At 38.7% G+C, this 19,257-nt stretch overlaps 1 protein-coding gene across 1 annotated transcript; it reads left to right on the top strand.

Moving 5' to 3' along the window:
• Positions 1 to 1,882: 1,882 nt before the first annotated feature.
• SQSTM1 (sequestosome 1) lies at positions 1,883 to 12,349 on the top strand. The gene is made up of 8 exons (XM_070937236.1): positions 1,883 to 2,345; positions 5,568 to 5,663; positions 8,127 to 8,353; positions 8,458 to 8,614; positions 8,865 to 8,951; positions 9,603 to 9,835; positions 10,308 to 10,515; positions 11,154 to 12,349. The coding sequence occupies exons 1-8, from the start codon at positions 2,162 to 2,164 to the stop codon at positions 11,312 to 11,314; spliced, it is 1,353 nt and encodes a 450-aa protein (XP_070793337.1). The 5' UTR covers positions 1,883 to 2,161; the 3' UTR covers positions 11,315 to 12,349.
• The last annotated feature ends 6,908 nt before the right edge of the window (positions 12,350 to 19,257 follow it).

Raw genomic sequence — 19,257 nt, 5'->3', positions numbered from 1 at the left:
AGGATAGGTTTGCAATGCTTTTGTAAAGTTGCCAGATAGAGGCTTCAATGCTTTGTTGTCTAAATGGGATTGCAAGCAGTTTTATCTGGGGTAAAGGCTCCCCTTGCACATAAGTGCTAGTCGTTCCCGACTCTAGGGGAGGATGCTCATCTCCGTTTCAAAGCCGAAGAGCTAGCGCTGTCCGAAGACATCTCCGTGGTCATGTGGCTGGCATGACTAAATGCCAAAGGCGCACCGAACGCTGTTACCTTCCCATCAAAGGTGGTCTACTTCCATTTTTTACGTGCTTTCAAACTGCTAGGTTGGCAGAAGCTGGGACAAGTAATGGGAGCTCACCCCGTTACGCAGCACTAGGGATTCGAACCGCTGAACTGCTGACCTTTCGATTGACAAGCTTAGCGTCTTAGCCACTGAGTTTTTTGGTTTGATGGGTTTAAGCAAAAAGAGCATCTGGGTTCCATCCTGGTCATATCTATGGTGGGGGGAAGGGTGCAATCATTTTTGGTGCCTTTGAATCTGTTGACTCTTGGTATTTGCCTGGACAAATCCTATCAATGGCAAGATTTTTAGTAGTAGTTTGCCTTGCCTCCTTCCTAGGGTAGCGAGCAGTGGTGGGTTGCTCCCGGTTCGGGCGAGCCGGTAGTGGTGATGATGTGACATCACCAAACCGGTTCTCTTTGACTGGGAGCTGGGCCCTCCCGCCTGCCCGTGTTATACCTACCTTTATTTCTCATTTTTTAGCCCAGCTGAAAGGCGCGGCAGAGTGGATTGTTGCACCTCAGCTGGGCAGAAACCTAATGCGCTTGTGTGAAGCGATTGCGCGCAAAGTGCATGCGCGAAGAGAACCAGTGGTAACATCGGTTGGAACCCACCACTGGTTGCGAGACTGGTCATGTCATTTAGCTGCTTATGGTACCAATGGAAGAGAATATTTGTAGCTCAAGACTGAACCGTAGAGGGCTTGGTGTTGTTTGAGTTTGGTTGTTTTGAGACTTTTCATTACCCAAACTAGGGTAACATCTTCAGGGCTAGGTAGGGAGTGGGGTTTGCTGTCATTTTGTTATCCTCGATTGGGCTGCTTGCTGTGAGCTAAGGAACCAGCAAGGCTATACAGAAGTAAGCCTACATTAATGGGAGACTGGCTCCAAGCTAAATGGATGGGCTGGTTCAGCATCCCCCAATTCCTTCTACACCTGTTTACTAGGCTGTACTTATTGCCTCTAGTGCAGGGGTGGGCAACTGTGGCCCTTTTACATCCTGTGGACTTCAGCTCCCAGAATTCCTAAGACAGCCATGCTGCCTCAGGAATTCTGGGAGCTGAAGTCTACAGGTTGTAAAAGGGCCACGGTTGCTCACCCCTGTTCTAGTGAAAAGCAAAATAACCCCCTCTCCGGTAACGGAAGTGGCTGTTAAGGGTCTCCCCAATCTGTTTGCAGGTAGCGGGAGAAACTCTCGGCCACCGGTCTGGGGGAACCGGGCGCAGGCGTGGAGCCTTCCGGCAAGGCCTGCAAAACACTCCAGCGTCTTTTTCTTTTTTCTTTGTCACGGCGTGAGTCAGCAAATCGGGAGAAGGAAGTCAGGCGTCCAAGATCCGTGGAAGCGACTCTCGTTCCGCCTCCCGTTGCGAGGCCTGCGGCCGCCCCGAAGCCTGCTCTCGTTCCCTCACGTTGGAAAGCGAAGGAAATGCTGAGTAACGCTCGCTCGAGGCTTTGTGGAAGGCTCGCTAGGCCCAAAGTTTTGATTCGCCACCGCCGTCCAGCTGAAGAAGGGAGGGCGGGGGAGAGAAGGAAAGCCGGGGCCAATCGCGGCGTTGCAACCGCCTCTCGTGAGGTTGTCTTACCCTCCTTTTAACCACAAAACCCAGTTAAGGTTCCCTTCGGAGGGTGTGGGGGGGAAAGGGGGGGGAGGAGAACTCGGCATATCTCCCCTTGGTACCTATTATTATTATCCTCGCTTCGCCAGCGCCGGGACTTTCCCACCTGAACTCCGCCTCTTTTCCGTGGGTTGCGGCGCCCATAAATAGCCGGGGCGGGTCGTCATCGGCAACCAAGCGGTGAAAGGACGTCGCTCGCATAGAGGTTGAAGCGCCTCTGTTCCTCAGCCTGCCGGAGCGCCAATTGTTGCTGCGCCACAGAAACCCAGCGCCGCCGCCGTCGCCGCGATGGCTCAACTGACGATCAAGGCCTACCTGCTGGGCAAGGAGGAGACCACCCGCGAGATCCGGCGCTTCGCCGTCGACCTTCCAGCCCGTTACCAGCAGATACGGGACAAGGTCGCCGAGCTTTTCCAGGGGCTGCTCCGCAATTCTGCCGCCGCCACGGGAGCCTTTCAGATGTACTATAAGGGTGAGCGATGGAGGGGATCGATGGGGCGGAGGGGTGGCGAGGCTGCATCGCTTCTCTCTTATTCCCCCCCCCCGGTATGGAGCTTTCCTTGAATAGCAGCTCCTGATTCTTGAGAGCGGCACCCCAAAATCTGATATTTACTGGGGCTCTTAGCGCTTCTTTCTCTTCGGGTTAGGTAGGTTTAGAGTGCCCGGAGGTAAGAAACCGTAAACGCGAGTATCTATTTAAATAAATGCGTGGAAACCCAGAAATTTTCAACCCTTTCCCTACGTTTTAGGATTTTTCTTTTTTTTTTTAATATGGTGTACTTTATTTTCAGTAGAGTATTACAGAGTATGACAGTGTTGGATTTTGTACAGATGTCCCTGTATGTACAGAACTAAATAAAATGGAGCTCTTGATAAGATGATACACTGGACTGCACCTCTCATAGCACCTCTTTAGCTCTTTAATGGACAATCTTGAGCAGTTTAATCAGGCTGGAGATTTTCCTGATCATGGTTCCTCAGCAGGAAACTATTATATTTTTTTATCCCACCTTTATTACTTTATAAAGTGACTCAAGGAAGCCAGCATGTATGATATTCCTTTCTCTTCCTATTTTCCTAACAGTAACAAACACGGTGACGTGGGTTGAGCCCAAGGCTATCCGGCTGACTTTCACCTCTAAAGCAGGACTAGAACTCAGAGTCTCCCACTTTCTAGGCCAGCCACTTAGCTTCTAAATCAAACTGTTGTCTGAATTCATATACTAAAGTTCAGCTTCTAAACTAAGAGTCAGTAGAGGTAGTCCCTGACTTAACAATCATTTGTTTAGTGGCCATTTGAAGTTTGAACAGCATTGAAAAAAGTGACTTAGGAACATTTTTCTGACCATTTTTCACAAGAATGTTGCAGCATCTCCATGGTCACATAATCAAAATTTAGACACTTGGCAACTGGCATGTATTTGATGGTTGTGGTGCCCCAGGGTCATGTGATCCCCTTTTGGGGCCTTCTGACAAAGTCAATAGGAAAGGGAGATTCACTTAACAACCATATTACTAAGTTAACCTTTGTAGTGATTCACTTAACTGTGGCGTGAAAGATTGTACAGGGGCAAAATTCACGTAACTGTCTTGCTTAGCAGCGGAAAGTTTTGGCTCGATTGTAGTTGTAAGTCAAGGATACTTATAGCAGTTTATTAAAAAGTTTGTTGATATATCCTGGTCCAAATTCCAAGCTTTAATAGGTAATCCACAAAGGACAAGAATAAACAAACAATTATGACTTCACATGGGCAAAGGAAAGACTGTCATGCAGTGGTTAAAGGTCCAATGCCCTTGGTGTGTTATGATCATTCTTTCTAAACTTTGCTGCCCTAAAAGTAGTCCTGTTTCCTCATCAGAACAGAACAGACCCAAGCCTCAAGGTTTGCTAAAAGGCATAAGAAATTCTATTATTTCTTGCTATTGTACTGTAGGTTATGCACAAATTCCAGAAAGTCTGGTTTAAATTCTTAGTCTTAAATTAAAACTAATTAATTAGTTTTAATTAACTTCAGATGTTTGGGACTCTTTCCAAGCCTATGGTAAGATCTTATTACAGATACGTAGAAAGACATGTATCCTGGAAAATGACCTTGAACTCACTTTTAGCAAAAGCTGGACAAAAGCAAAATCATGTAGCTTTGACCTGTAGTGTGGTAAATTTTCCTTCTGAATGAAGGGATTGTGTTAGATCAGGGGTGGGGTGCTGGCTCAGGAATTCTGGGAGTTGAAGTCCACAAGTCTTAAAGTGCCATTTTGAGGACCCCTAGTTTAGATGATTGGGAGGTGTAACTCTGGAAAGACACCGGAATGATTACATTTCTCTTTATAGGAAAGGGTTGGATGTTTTATTAGATGTTTTATTTAAATGATGTTTTCATCATTTTTCCCCTCCACTATGGAAACCACTGCATCAATTAATTCAGGATAATAACTACTGATTGATTCAGAGAAGAAATACCTTTTCTTCTGTTACGTTTTGCATTCTAGTAGAAATCTTACTACTAGCTTTTCTAGAGAGTTTTTAAAGATAGTTACTTCTATCACAGTTTGCAAGGGTATGTATGACTGAGCTTTAGTTTGCCATCCAAGAGTTACAAAAAGAATACCTGCTTTTCCAGATTGAGAATAAAGATAAAAACTAAGAATCCATATAAAATGCTACTTTGAATTTTACTCCTTCTTTAAAGCCTCTTTAAAGCTTGTTGGAGCCTCTTTTTTTTTCATCCTAGGTTTTTCTCCTAAATGCAGGGGTCTGCTTTTTTTTTTTTCTTCAAATTGAGTGTTGATTCATTGGTTGCAACTGGAATTGACCAACCAGCTTGTCACCTGACCATGATGATGTGGCCTGGGAGAAAATGACTGTTCCAACATCATCCAGCCTGCTTTCATGCCTAAATCAGGACTAGAGCTCTCAGTCTCTTGGTTTCTAGCCAGGTGCCTTAATCACTAGTCAAAACTGACACTAGTTCACGGGTGTCAAACTCACAGCATTACATTGCCATCACGTGACATTTCACGTTTTTCCCCCCTTCGTGGAGCTGGGGTTGTGGCCTGCACATGACGCATCCAGCCCACAGGTCGCGAGTTTGACACCCCTGCTCTAGTTGGAGCTCTTGTTTTTAGCCTTGAAATGGAGACCTGCATAATACGTTTTATATTTTTTATGCATCAGTCAATAAAAAATTACAATTTAATTTTAATTTTAAATTTAATTGAGTGAGTTAGGTAGGAAGCATGCAGTCTGTAGACTGATTTTGGGTAGAGTAGTATTTTTGAGCCTTGGCAGTTTTGTGATGTGTGGACTTGAGTCCTAGAATTCCCTAGCTAGTTGGGGAATTCTGGGACTTGGAAGCTACACTTCATAACATTGCCAAGGTTGAAAACCACTGGGACAGAGTAAGTTTATAACAAAAGGATATTTCTTCACTGGTATAAAATGTAGATGCAGAACTAGAAGTAGTAATCAATTTTATAACGCAATGATCCAAAAAAAACAACAACAGCTGGAATGAATAATCAGTGTTGTGTTTTGTTGCCTTTTTAAACTTATTCAACATAAGCTTTAAGAGGCAACACAACCATGTTTCCTGCTTCCTGTTGATGACTTTCTATGTGGATGTTATATAAGAATTGTTCAGACTATGATTGTATATCTTTTGTATCAAATAGTAAATGAATTATTTACTTTCAGATGAAGATGGTGATATGATCGCTTTTTCCAGTGATGAGGAATTGAAGTTGGTTCCACCCTCTGTGAAAGCTGGAGTTTTTTGGATTTATGTTAAAGGTAACATTGTTTGCATTTATGTTAAAGATAACATTGTTTTCATTGTTTGCAGTTGCACTCTTATGCATTCTGGACTATGCAATTGATTCCAAATAAAGAACCTGCACTACACAGATTATTTTCAATTCATAATCCTTATCCTATTATTGGAAATATTTCAGGCTAAGCAGAAAGCAGAGAAAATTAAAGACAATGGTGGATATGAAATTAAAATACAAGTAGTCCTTGGATTACAATTGGAATTGGAATGTCTGTCACTAAGTGATGTGGGCATCAAATGATTCATCCCCAATTTTATGATCTTTTTTGCTGTGAAGTGTTAAGTGAATCTGGGTTCCCCCATTGACTTTGTTGAAAGCCCCCTGGGAATGGTGAAAACATGGTCCTGGGATGCTGCAGCCATTATATATGCCATTTGCCATGTGCCTGAATTTTGATTATAGGACAACGGGGACACTGTAATGGTCTTAAGTGTGAGGATCAGTCATAAGTCACTTTTTTCAATGTTGTAACTTCAAATGGTTGTTAAATGAATGGTTGTAAATTGAGGATTACCTGTACAGTGGCAGCTCCTCACTTTTGACAATTGTTCTTGCAATTATAATTTCTAAAAATAATTTCTTGTTCCAGCAACTAAGCCAAGGTAATTAGGACATTGTGGCTTTTATATAGAAGCAATCTATAGCAAGAAGTAATTTGTTGATGTAAAAGTAAAGCAGGTAGATATTTTTCTTGCTATCTTACATTTAGTCTTAATTTCCAACCTATACTCAAGAGGCTTTGAAACTGAAAAAATATTTTGAACACTTAATTAGAATGGTTCGTGAATGATGGGCAATGAAAAATGGGTTTCACTCAGCTATTCTGAAGAAAGCAGCAGCAGCTGCCTTGGGAAATACAAAAAAAGTAACCATTAAAGTCTGCACCTGGCATTGAGTAGCACTGGTTCCTTTGTCTTCTGGTAGAAACGAAAATGCTGTTAATTGCATTGAATCTGCAGGTATGATTTGAAGGAAAAACAGTTTCAATCACTCAAAGCAAAGGAGCCTATATGTGATATGAAGTGACTTTTCCTGCCAATAAAATGTTGTGGTTCACTCATCTGTTGCAGAATGAGTCATTTAAGAATGTTTTTAATTTTTAATTGCATTACATTGAAGTCAGTTTTTACCCAAGTTATTTCAAAATGCTAAAACAAAGTTTGCATTTTTAGGGTAGCTTCTTACACTAAACTGGACTGTTTCATAGGAATTTTTAAGAAGTGAAGGGGAGGAGGGAGATGATTGAAAAAGGCTGTTCTAGATTTCCTTCATGAGATGTTGTTTATTCAAGACTTAGGGTCTTTCATTGGAAAATGGTCCTGTTATAGGCAAAATTGAAAACGGATATGGCTAGGTTCACAGAGCCCACTAAATGGAAAACAAATATGCCTTATTGTGATTTGTGAACTTAAGACATATCTATTTGTATTATGGTAGGCAGGGTGGATTTGATTTAAATCGAGTTGATTTAAATCACAATTTAAATCACTAGTAAAAAGGCTTGATTTAAATCAACTCAATTTAAATAATTTTTAAAGAGCAACTGTCATCTCTGCTACTCCTTTGACCCACTGTTGACTCACCAATAGTCCCACTGTTGCAGAATATTCAGCCTCATGCTACATAACTAAGCTCCATTTAATGCTGAATAAACTAAATTATTTATGTATCTTAAATAGAAAACTATCTTACAATAGATTTTTACCCCAAGTTTTTAAAATAAATTCGATAAAAATCAAAAAAATCCGATTGAAATCAATAAAATCCGATTTAAATAAAAAAAAATCAGATTTTTTTGATTTTTTTAAAAAAATCATTGATTTTTATCCACCCAGATGGTAGGCATACTCTTTTAAATACTCCCTCCCACAGGTTAATTTTAAATTAACCTGTGGGAGGGAGGGGATTAAACCTTGCTTTATAATGCCTTTTAATTGTCTTGCAATTTAGTCTCAGGTAAGGTAGTCTTCAACTTTACAGCCCTGATTGAGCCCAAAATTTCTGTGGCTAAACAAGGCAGTTAAGTGAATTTTGCAATATTTTATGACCTCTTTTGCCAAAGTTGTTAAGTGAATCACTGCAGTTATTAAGTGAATCATTCAGTCATTAAGCAGATCTAGCTTCCCCCCCCCATTGATTTTGCTCGTCAGAAGCCAGCTGGGAAGATTACAAATGGTGATCATGTGACCCCAGGACAGTGCAATTGTCATAAATATTAGTTGCCCAAAACCCAAAATATGATCACGTGACTAGGGGGGGGGGATGCTGCAGCGGTCATATGTATAAAAAAAGTTATGCCACATTTTTCAGCGCTGTTGTAATTTTGAACAGTCACTTAAACCAATTGTAAGTGGAGGACTACATGTTATAGTTTAATCAGCATGGTTGTAGTTGAACAATCGCTTCTGTTTGTGTCTTTCAGAAAAAAAGGAGCTTAAGCATGTGAACCGTCATTCCTGCAACAAGGAGCATTCTCCAAACCTCGTGCATCCTAATGTGATCTGCGATGGTTGTGAGGGCCCAGTTGTGGGTGCCAGATTCAAATGTGCAGTTTGTCCAGACTATGACCTGTGCAGCACTTGTGAGGGAAAAGGTGTCCATAAGGAGCATAACATGATCATGTTTCCAAGTCCATTCCACCAGCTTGAGGTTAGTACTATAAAAAAAGGCAGATATACAAAGATAATTGTAAAATTTATAAAGTTATTTATTTTAAAGCTGCTGTGGCTTAAAAACATTTGTTTACCCTTTAGTGGCTTCTTCAAGGTCGCTGGCTTCGTAAAATGAGACACGATGGTTGCTCCTTTCCCTGGTTGCGTGGTAGGGGACACCCACGTTCTGCCCATCACCACCAGAATTCTGGCCAGGCACAAGCTAGTACTTCTTCTCAAAGTGATGCTCCAGAGCGCGGTAAGAAGTTGTAATAACAGGCTTTAAATGCAAAATAAATTAGCAAAAATCTGATACCTGTCTATATAAACAGCATTTGCAAGGAAATAACTTTAGATTTCTACATCTTAAAAAAGTATTTTAAAATTATATATTTAATTTTATACATGCGTACACATACCCCTCCTCTGATCAGGATTGATAAACTCATAAAATTCTTGTCTTGAATAATTCTTATATATGTATCATTTATATTTTTGCTTTATAAAAGAAACCACTAGCAATGAAGCTCAAGATGCCAGTGTCAATTTCCTGAAGAATGTTGGAGAAAGTGTTGCTGCATTCCTGGGTCCGCTTGGTAAACAATTCCTTTCACTGTATATTTTTATTTATTTGTAAAATACATTTATTTGTAAAATTTACTAACTGCCCACCTTATCACAAGGTAATTCTGGGAGGTTTAAAATATTAAATATTGCTTTTCATGTCCCTCTTGTGGATTTCCCAGAAACCAAACTTTTTATTTGGTTCACCCAAATAATTTCACCAAAAAATATAGAATATCATGGGTGAATTATGTAAGATATCAGAGTTTTTAAAAATATATTATCAACTATGATCATATCCTTTGAATATTATCATTAATAAATTAACAGTGATTAAGCATTCTACAATGTGATGTACAAATAGTAACTAAACACTTGAAACTCATGGATTAACGTGTAATATGAGAATGAGTTGGCAGTCATGCATCAAGTACTAGAGAACACCGGATGCAATACCCAAATGATATAATCTAGTTACTCATTTTTATGTTCTCCCAAATGATGGTTTATTTGGAAATACGTTGCCTATGAAATAGGGGGTGGGTGACAGAAGAATTAATCTGTAATTTTGAGACAAAATATGAAAGAACTAGAGTAATGAAAACATAGACAGAACATTAGTGATGCCCATGAATGTACTGCAGTATGTCATTAACATAACCCATTGTCAACTGCTTTTTTAGGCATTGAAGTGGATATTGATGTTGAACATGAGGGTCAAAGAAGCAAAGTATCACCTGCACAACCTACTTCTGAGAAGAACTGCCCCAAACCTAGCAGTCCTACTGAGCAGACCAAACCAGAAGCAAATTCTGAAAATAATCTAGACATAAGTGATGCTCTTGCAAACCAAATGCAGGAGATGATAGTCTGTTCTCCACCTGCACAGATGGAAGAAGAGATTATTTTGTCACAGGTACAAATGTCAGTTTTGCACATATAAAGATATGTTAATTAGTGCTCCAAGAATGCTGAAGCTGTTGGGATATCAAACTTTTTAACCTGCAAGAGAAAAGTAGCTTGTTAATATTTTTATTAGCAATAAAACACACTTTATTATATTTAATCTGAAGCTTATTCATACTAGACCTTTGTATGAAATGGCTGAACTGCCCTCAGATGGGCATGGAGTGAAGCGGAATTGATTATCCAAGTTCTCTGGAACACTTCCTACCTGAATTGCAAAAATTTTCTTGTCCTTAGATTCTGGGAAGAGTGATATTTCTGCATATGTTGTAGGATTTACTACTATCTGTTGCAATATAGATATAGAGGTATCTATATCTTTTGAATAATTAATAAAAAGCAAATTACCATTTCTAGATGTAGTTGTAAATATAGCTAGTAAAAGTAGGTGTGCTAACATTTTATGTATTTGTATATTCCAGGAACGAAGTGAATCCAGTGGTTGTTCAGGAGCAGATGAAGACTGGACCCATTTATCTTCAAAGGAAGTAGATCCTTCAACTGGTGAATTGCAGTCCTTACAAATGCTAGAGGAAGACAGCCCAAAATCTCTAAATCCCGTTGAAGCTCCCACTAATACCGGACCAACAGGCTTGCGAGAAGCTGCAATGTACCCTCATCTTCCACCTGGTAATAAGAACTAGGCAGGCTCCAAAACTATTTTATAGAAATTACTGTGTCCTAATAAGCTTGGATACAAACTAAATCCTAAGAAATATTTCTGTAAAAATACTATTAAAGCATTGGCAAAACTATAGCAGCATCATATTCTTAGGCTTGCACAAAAGTTCAAAAATAGCTAGGCTGCTTTAGTGAAGAGCCAATGTGCTGTGCATGAAATCCTCTGCCCAAATGGTAGTTTGACTTAAAGATCTAACACAATGTTTACCTTTACAAGTCACACCAGCTTTATAGGTAGGTCACCTGGCATTTTTATTGCCTAAGTTATTATGGAATGATAACGTAAGCATCCTTTAGCTAGAAAATCAATTTAGGAATATTTGAAAGACCTACTTTCAACCTGAAATTTTAATTTATATGGCTGATTATAATCTGATTCGTTTTAGCTTTGCATTTTGTATAAATCAATCCCCATTATGATTATTAGATTTGAATGAGATGGATTGTTCTATAAAGTAACTTTTTAAAAAATGGCAATATTGGCTGAATTTAATTAAATTCAAGTGTGGAATTGCAAATTTTAGGTGTGTGATTACAATTTTTATGGGCCAATGAATATGACATGCTGAAATTCAATCTGTTTACAGAAGCAGATCCTCGTCTGATTGAATCCTTGTCCCAGATGCTCTCGATGGGATTTTCTGATACGGGAGGCTGGTTGACTCACCTGCTGCATTCCAAGAACTACGACATTGGGGCAGCCCTGGATGCTATCCAGTATGCCAAGCAACCGTCCGCTTCCAAATAGCTCTTGTATAACTCGTAGTTCTTAACACACATTGTTAAAACCTCTTTTTATACCTTTTTCCTTTCTGTAACGGTCTGATTGTAATTCCATATTCATAGATAACATCATAATCATGCTAACTTTCCAAATTGAGTTCTTTCTTATGCACTGGGTAAGGGTTAATATTTACACAAGAAATAGAACTAGTTTAAAGTTATGACAAGTGGTCTTTTACCTTCAAGTTGTGGCAATGGCAGTTAGAGGATCTTTGGTGGATCTTCCATGTTTAGTCATCATCATGGAGCCATGTGATTGTTAGAAATGTTATTTTAGTGTTTAATTTTTACTTTTAATTTAGTGCTTAAGTTTCTTTAATTAGAGGTATATCAATTTTTAAAAAATAGATACCAGTAATGATGTTAGCTTTTCTAAGCTACCACTTATTCAAAGATTTGATTTTTGTAAAAGCCTTTGCTTTCCATGCCTCTTTATTAATAATGGTCCCATTAACAATACAGCACAGCTCCACAGATAAAGCCTTTTTGTGCCATGCCTAAAACAATATGGCTGGAATATGATCCACTTTATTATTCAACAGTGAAGAGTCTGGTTTAAATGCAGGCCATATTGCTATTATTTTAAACCATCTCAATGGAAAAATCAACAAATCTCACTGTAGAGCCTTAAATATCATCATCAAAATCCTCTCCTGTGGAAAAAAGACTTCCATAAAGGTTGTTTGATTTAACAGGAGCACAAGACCCAGAAGAAGTGGTAAATTCTGCAGGTTGTGCCTTATCTTGACAAGTAGCCAAACCTGCAGAGTATTTGCTGCTTGTCCCAAGGTGATTGGAATCTGTTGCTCTGTCAAAGCAGGTTAATACATTCTGTTGTGGTTTGAGATGCCAGTTACCACACTCAGCACTAGAAGTGGTGGCTCTTTCATCACTTGTGCCTGCAGCAGGTGTTTTGTCTGATGTCCTTTGCCTTCCACCTGTCATGTTAATATTATAACTCTTGTCAGATAAAAGGAATTTATTCCATTTTGAAAGTTCAGTTACTTTTGATTCAGGCTGTTGATTATTTCTTTGTAGCACATGGTCTTCAGTCACAGGAATTGTACTGTCACATAAATCATCTTTGCAGCTTTTTACATTAACCATGGCTAAGTGTCTCCTATCCTAAAATAAAAAACAAAAATTGCAACAATGTCAATTCTTAAATGCTAAAAGGAGAAACCATCTGATATCTTTATAGTTCCCAGAGCTTTCTTATTCTACAGCCATTTTACTTCTGTGATGGTGATTGCAGTTTGAATTGTAAGGATGGTTTTAATACCATAGTAACCCTCTAGAATCGTCAGGCCTGTCAGGGTTATCGATTGGTGAAAAATACAGTTCTCCCATAAATTAAACATTTCAACTTGGAAAGCTCAACATTACAAAATTGAAAAGGTGTTAACACTAGTTACACGGTAGAATAGGGGTCCCCAATCACTGGTCCATTACTGGGCCACGGCCTGTTTGGAACCAGGCTGTAGAAGCAGCAGGCAAGTGCGTGCAGCTCCAATTGTGCAAACAACGGATGAGTTTGTGCAAAGCTCCATTTGCAAGAGCGGCGGGTATCCAAATGAAGCTGCGTATGCATGTGCTCGCCTGGAACCATCCCCTCTGCTGGTATGCAAAGCTGGAAAGGTTGAGGGTTGCTGCAGTACAGATTACTAGAAGTAATCGTTGGGTTACATATAAAACAATGTCTTCAGAAGTGTTCAAAACACCCTCAAAATGTTCAATAGTGGGAGATCTATTATATTTCAAAAGATACTCTGAATAGATCCATACATATTAATTAAAAAGAAACCATGTGTTAGCAGTGGAACTCCACCCTCCAAACTGATCTAGGAAATCCTAATACTCAACTAGAATCTGGTATTCTGTAACTTAAATCCACTACTCCTTGTCAAGTGGTTAATGCCAATCTTACTCAGCAAATTTCCATAGCTGACAGCAGACTGAACTTGGCACTCTGCATCACAGTTAAAAAGATAGGAATACAAACCAACCTAGATCAAATACCTCAAAATTTCTTGCCATTCTATGCCAACAAAACCAGAGACAATATATAGCTTATATTTTTCTAATTCACAAACATCAGATACTCTTACTAATCACTACTGTAGAAGCAAAGGAAGTATTCTATACATTCACTGAAAAAGGAACTATTGCTACTATGTAAAAAGAATAATTTCTATATACAGGTAGTCTTGACGTATGATCATTTGTTTAGCACCCATTGTGGTTACCGCCCGTCTTTGGAATTCTAGCTGTCCCAGCAACTTTGTAGTTACGTTTGTGATCAGAATGCTTGCCAGCTGTTTCACACAACTGGATTGGATTGGAACTGGGTCTTTTTAATATAGTGGTTCTTCTTTCTATTGGCCATGTCCAGAAGATGTTGTTTACCACTGTTCAGCATCTAGATCATGAATATTCAGATTTATTTCCTCAAGTTGTTCAACATTCACATGAAACTATGGAGGCAAGCTCATATTAGGTCATCTGTGGCTTTGGAGTACACTGATCACACCCATCTCTACTATTGCTTACATACAATTCAAGAGAGATAAAGTGAATATTGCCCAAGTTCGAAAATAGGCTGGATGAAGGAGAACAAGCTGAAAATGAATCCAGATAGATAGAGACAAGCAGGATACTGGATTTGGAGATTAAAGTTTGGACTGTTTTGGATGATACTGTTTAAAATATTGGAGCACGGTTTGACCCTCAGCTGTCACTTGGTTTATAGGTGGTGATTTTGGCAAGATACTTACATCAAGCGCCAGCTATGTTTCTGACAGACTTCTCTAACCTAGAAATAAATGAACATTCAGGGCACAAGTCTAGAGTTCTGATCAATAAGACTTATTAAGAAAGAGGTTAGTTATATACAGGGATTCCAGTTGCCTTCAGATATTAACATTATATAAAGGCAAATCAAAACCATAAGCTTGGGTTTTTTTTTCATCTACCTTTTCAACAAAGGAAGGAGGAATCATAGGGATGGAGATCTTCCAGTCCAAAAGGCTCTTCAGTGCAAGAATCCTCATGTCACCCTGAACAAATCTTTTTTTGAAAAATTTCCTCTAATGGATATCCTGCGACTTCAGGAGGCAGAATGCTCCATGCTTAGTAATTCTCAGGAAATTCCTTGTTTCATTTTTTGGATTGCTCACTGTAAAGTTACTATCCATTGGTTCTTGTCTTACAATGGGTGTTTTGGAAAATAAATTCTTCCATGTGATTTCCCTTCATCTTTGGAAGGCTAATATCATCTCTTCTCTAGGCTAAATATCTCAAGTACTGTATGCAGCTCTGGAAGATTCACAACATTAAAACAATGCGTTGTTTAATATACAAATATTTAAAAACACACAGCACCGAAGAATAGTTAACAAACCCCTCAACACAGCCAAGAAACAGGCTCAGTCTCACACCTGAGATCTTGGGCTTGGACCCAGAACCAGGTTTTCAAAACCTTACAAAAGGCCATCAGGGCAGGGGCCAACCTAATCTCAGGAGGGATGATAATTTAAAGGGCAGGCACTGTGGTCCTTCTTCAGGGGCCCCACCAACCAACACTTCTTCACTGACAGAACCCACAACATGTATTCCCTGCTGGACCAGACAGATAGAAACAATAGAGAAGAGATGGTCTTGTAAATAAACCTAGCCCTTAGTCATGAAGGGCTTTCAAAGTAACTACCAGCACCTTGAATTGAACACTGAAGGAATGTGGTAATCAATGCAGCTTGTGAAGCTGTGGTGTCACACATGCTGAAAAACTGGCACCATTAGTTGTCCATGCTGCCACATTCTGCATGAGCTGAAGTTTCCAAATGCTCTTTGGGACCTGACCTGTATAGATCATGTTGCAGTAGTCAAATTTTCATGAGGGCATAAGGGACTGTGATCCCTTACAATTACTTTTATTACTATTCGTAGAATTTAGCTTCCAAATCCATAATCATCTTCATTACTCTTTTGCATTCTTCGCAGTTTCTCAACATTTTTATATCGTGATGACCAAATCTGAACATATTTCCAGGTGTGGTGAGACCACTGCAACATAGAATAGTGTTACCACTTCCAGTGATCTTGACAACATACCTCTATTATTGCAGCCCAATACAGTATTGGCCTATGGTACATTGCTGGCTCAGGCTTCATCTGTGGCCAACCTAGACACCCAAATCATTCTCACAAGTACTATTGGCAAGCCAGGTACTCTCTATCTTGTCTCTCCTTAGAAGGCAAACCAACCCACACTTGGATATTGTTCACACAACAGCTGTTAGATTTAGCATGGAATTCACTGTCCCTGTCCCTTCCTGAGCTTGTGAGATTTGCTGAACACCCACATCTTTGTTATGCCCAATATTGACTACTGCTATATGTGAAAATTTTCTTGAAAAATACTCAGAAATTGCACTTGGTACATCACATAGCAGCTAAACTACAAATTGGTGCAAAGTACAGGGATTCTATGATGCCTGTCTTAAAAGTTCAACTGGGCACAATTTGCTATTGTCGTTGGCTAAGAATTCAATTATCCAAGGGACCCCATTACAAATCACTCTAAACCTGTTAACAACAGCAGCAGAGCTCTGCTTGAAGATGTTATCACTTTGAAAAGCTTGTCTTTCTCACAATGGGAGAGGAAAGGCTCTTGCTTTGTTCCCAGGCTGTAGAACTTACTTGCTTAGAAGCTGCTATTGGCCCTATTCTCTTAGCATTTAGCAAATCCACAAAGGCACATTTCTTGACCATTCTTTAAGATTAAACTTCTTATTTGATATTTTTTTAAACCTGCATTATTAAAACATTCTGTTTCTTTAAATATTGTAACTATCTTGACTGCTCAAGAAAACAAAAAAAATCAAATCAAATCATGATTTTTACTTCATTTAACAGTTTATGATTTTATTCTTTATAATTATGCTACTTCTAAATCAAAAAGTCTTACCTCCCAATCTGTTTTTTCTTTGATGTTAACAGCCATATTCTCATCAACTATTGGTCCTGATTCTTCTTTACACCTAGAGGTAGATCATATTTAACTACTGTATATAACTATACCTTTATATACATATGGAAAAATAAAATCAAGCTGTCAATTCAGGAATAACTAATGTTTAAGTGTACAAACAGGAAAAATGTGCACTGTACATGCAAAATACCTATAATCTTATATTTTAGTAAGGGAATAAAGGAAATCTATTGATCCTTGTAATGAGAAGTGTCAGTGATATGCATAAATGCTGCCAAGCAAAAGCAAATCTGCACCAAATTACAATGACACTAAACTTACTGCACGCAGAATAACATGTATACAAATAGAGATAACATTTGCATGATTATGTTGTGTTATATACCTCATCCCCTAGAACAAGGTTCCCCAACCTCCAGGCTGCAGCCCACTACCAGGCATTGGCCTATTCGCAACTGGGCTGAGTGTGTGTGCATGCGCACATGCCGGCCCACCACTCAAATGAGTTGCATATGCTTGCTCTCCCACTACTCACATGGCCCAGTTCCCCTCTTCCTCCCTCAGCCGGACTGCCAAGCTGCAAAAGTTGGGGAGCACTGCCCTAGAACACCTATGACCATAAATATAGAACAAAGAGCAATCAAAATGTTAATACCGTACCTATGTTTGCTTACAGGTGTGTGATCCTGTTCTCCTTGCAGCAAGTTTAGCTTCTGTACATGGCATCTGCAATCAACCCCAGAGCCCTGGCCAAAAACCTAAATAGGATGAAATCCCATTAAAATACTATTTAATTTTAACTCCCTTTAATTCTTGAACGCTTAACTGAACATTAAAGAATATAATTCTACCTGAGTTCAGCTGTTCCAAGCATGCTAGGAAGGAAAACAAGTCTTGTACTATATTTTGATACATGGGTATCTATATATTATTAAAAATCTTGTATCTGGAATCTTTAACTGGGTCAAGCGGTGCATCATAGGGCAAAGCCTTTCCAACCCAGACACCTCAGACATGCTAACTTACAGAGTGCCATGACTCCTAAGAGAATTAAACATGGAGAAGTTGTGGTTGCTTTAATGCTACTGAGTCCCGCTTCTTCAATGCTGTTCCTGCGCAATCATAGTCAACTGTGGGTGTGTCATTTTTCATTTTCAACATTCCCTGACAGCTTCCTGTAAATTCATGGAAAGGCCTGTCCATGTATGCTCATACCACACTCACTCACTCATTCTCCCGCCCAACAGCAGCCACTTACCTGCCTGCTGAGGGGGAGGGAGGAAGAATGGAAGAGATTATTTCCAGTTTATTACCAGCTTTCCACAAGAAAACCCAGTGGAAAGCCAACAGGAAGTCACTCCTGCTCCCATTGATATATTTTGCCTATCCAGTCATTCTGTTTCTCTGTTTAGATAAGAAAATATCTCTGAAATGTTGACATTAGAAAGCTTATATTACAAAGTTCAGTTCATCATTTCATAGCTGGATAAAACATTAATTAGCCATTTTGCCATATTCACCACGTAATGTAAAAGCTTTGTTATGCTATGCTATGCTATGCTCTACTGTGTTGTATTGTACTGCATTATACTACGGCACACATAATTGAATGTATATCTTGCCTTTCTCCTTGAGCAAGTATATCTGTAGTTAACAATAATTAAATTACAAAATATTTAAAATGATGAACCTAGTATAAATCTTTCAGTACACATATCACATGATCTTATATTTGGGCCAGTAGTAGCATAGCTGCCATATTTTGCACTCTTCATACTTTTCCATGTATTAATAGTATTCTCTGAAGATATGTGTATAAGAAAGAAAGAAAAAAGAAAGCATTGTTAAACTTTAATGCTTCCATTATATGACCATTTTCATAAAACCTTTTTTGCAAGATGACAAAGTTTTATTTAGTATTAGAAAGCTAATACATGTAAAATCAGAAGTAACTTATGTGAACTTCAGTGAGACATACCCACAGATAACTAGGTACAGAATTGAAGACTGATATTAAAGAAAAGTTCGGTTGTCAAAAAGCTATCCCACTAATAGTATTAACTTTAACAAAGAAATATGAGTTGGGTTACATACCCTTAGAATTGACTGCTTTTCATCACATATTTTGCAATTCCATTTTTTGCTTTTTTTAACCTAAGAAAGAATTTTAAGTATATTAATAGTTACTCCAGTTACAGTTCAGATTGGGTTCAGAATTTCCAAAGACAAACTTTCATTGAATTTACATATGGACACAAAAAATGGTCTTTCCCCAAATAGCTCTAAATTTACAATCTAATGACTAAACCCTCAACCTGTAAAATATAATTCTACTGTGCACCATAATCTGTCTAAATTATGCAAATTAAATATACTTATTTATCTGATATAATTTATCCTAACGTTAAAATTATGTCATGTGCAACAGAAATGTTGATGCAAAGAAAAGTTACATTTTAAGTTTTTGGCTAAAACTGTACCAACTCTGTTACTTTTTCTTACCGGTCATTGTATAATTTTTAATTGTTTTATGTTTTAAATATCTATGATTTCAGAGGGGATTTATTACATGTATTATTATTACTTTAAACATTTCTTTCAACATACTATTAATATGTTTAACTTTTTCCACACTTTGAGATCCTTTTTAACAGTCAATATGTGTTAGAAATTTCCTAATTTTCTTCTTAGTTTGAAGTGTTCAGTGGAATTACAAAAACAGAATAAATTCAGAAATCTTCTCTATAATTTAAATCTGTTGTAAATATATAATGAAATGGGATCAGCACTCTTCTGTCCATAGTATTGTCACTACACAGCATAACTCAGCAGGCAGTTTCATCTGGTTGACTTTTTTGGAAGGGTCAGATTTAGATAACACTTGGATAAGAGACCACTAGGAAATCTCAGAAGGCACT

The sequence above is a fragment of the Pituophis catenifer genome, unplaced genomic scaffold (genome assembly GCF_029215685.1).
Source record: "Pituophis catenifer annectens isolate HBS135680 unplaced genomic scaffold, rPitCat1.0.hap2 SCAF_2, whole genome shotgun sequence".
Lineage (NCBI taxonomy): Eukaryota > Metazoa > Chordata > Lepidosauria > Squamata > Colubridae > Pituophis > Pituophis catenifer.
Note: the sequence above shows the minus strand (reverse complement) of the source record. Positions and strands in the feature narration are given on the sequence as shown.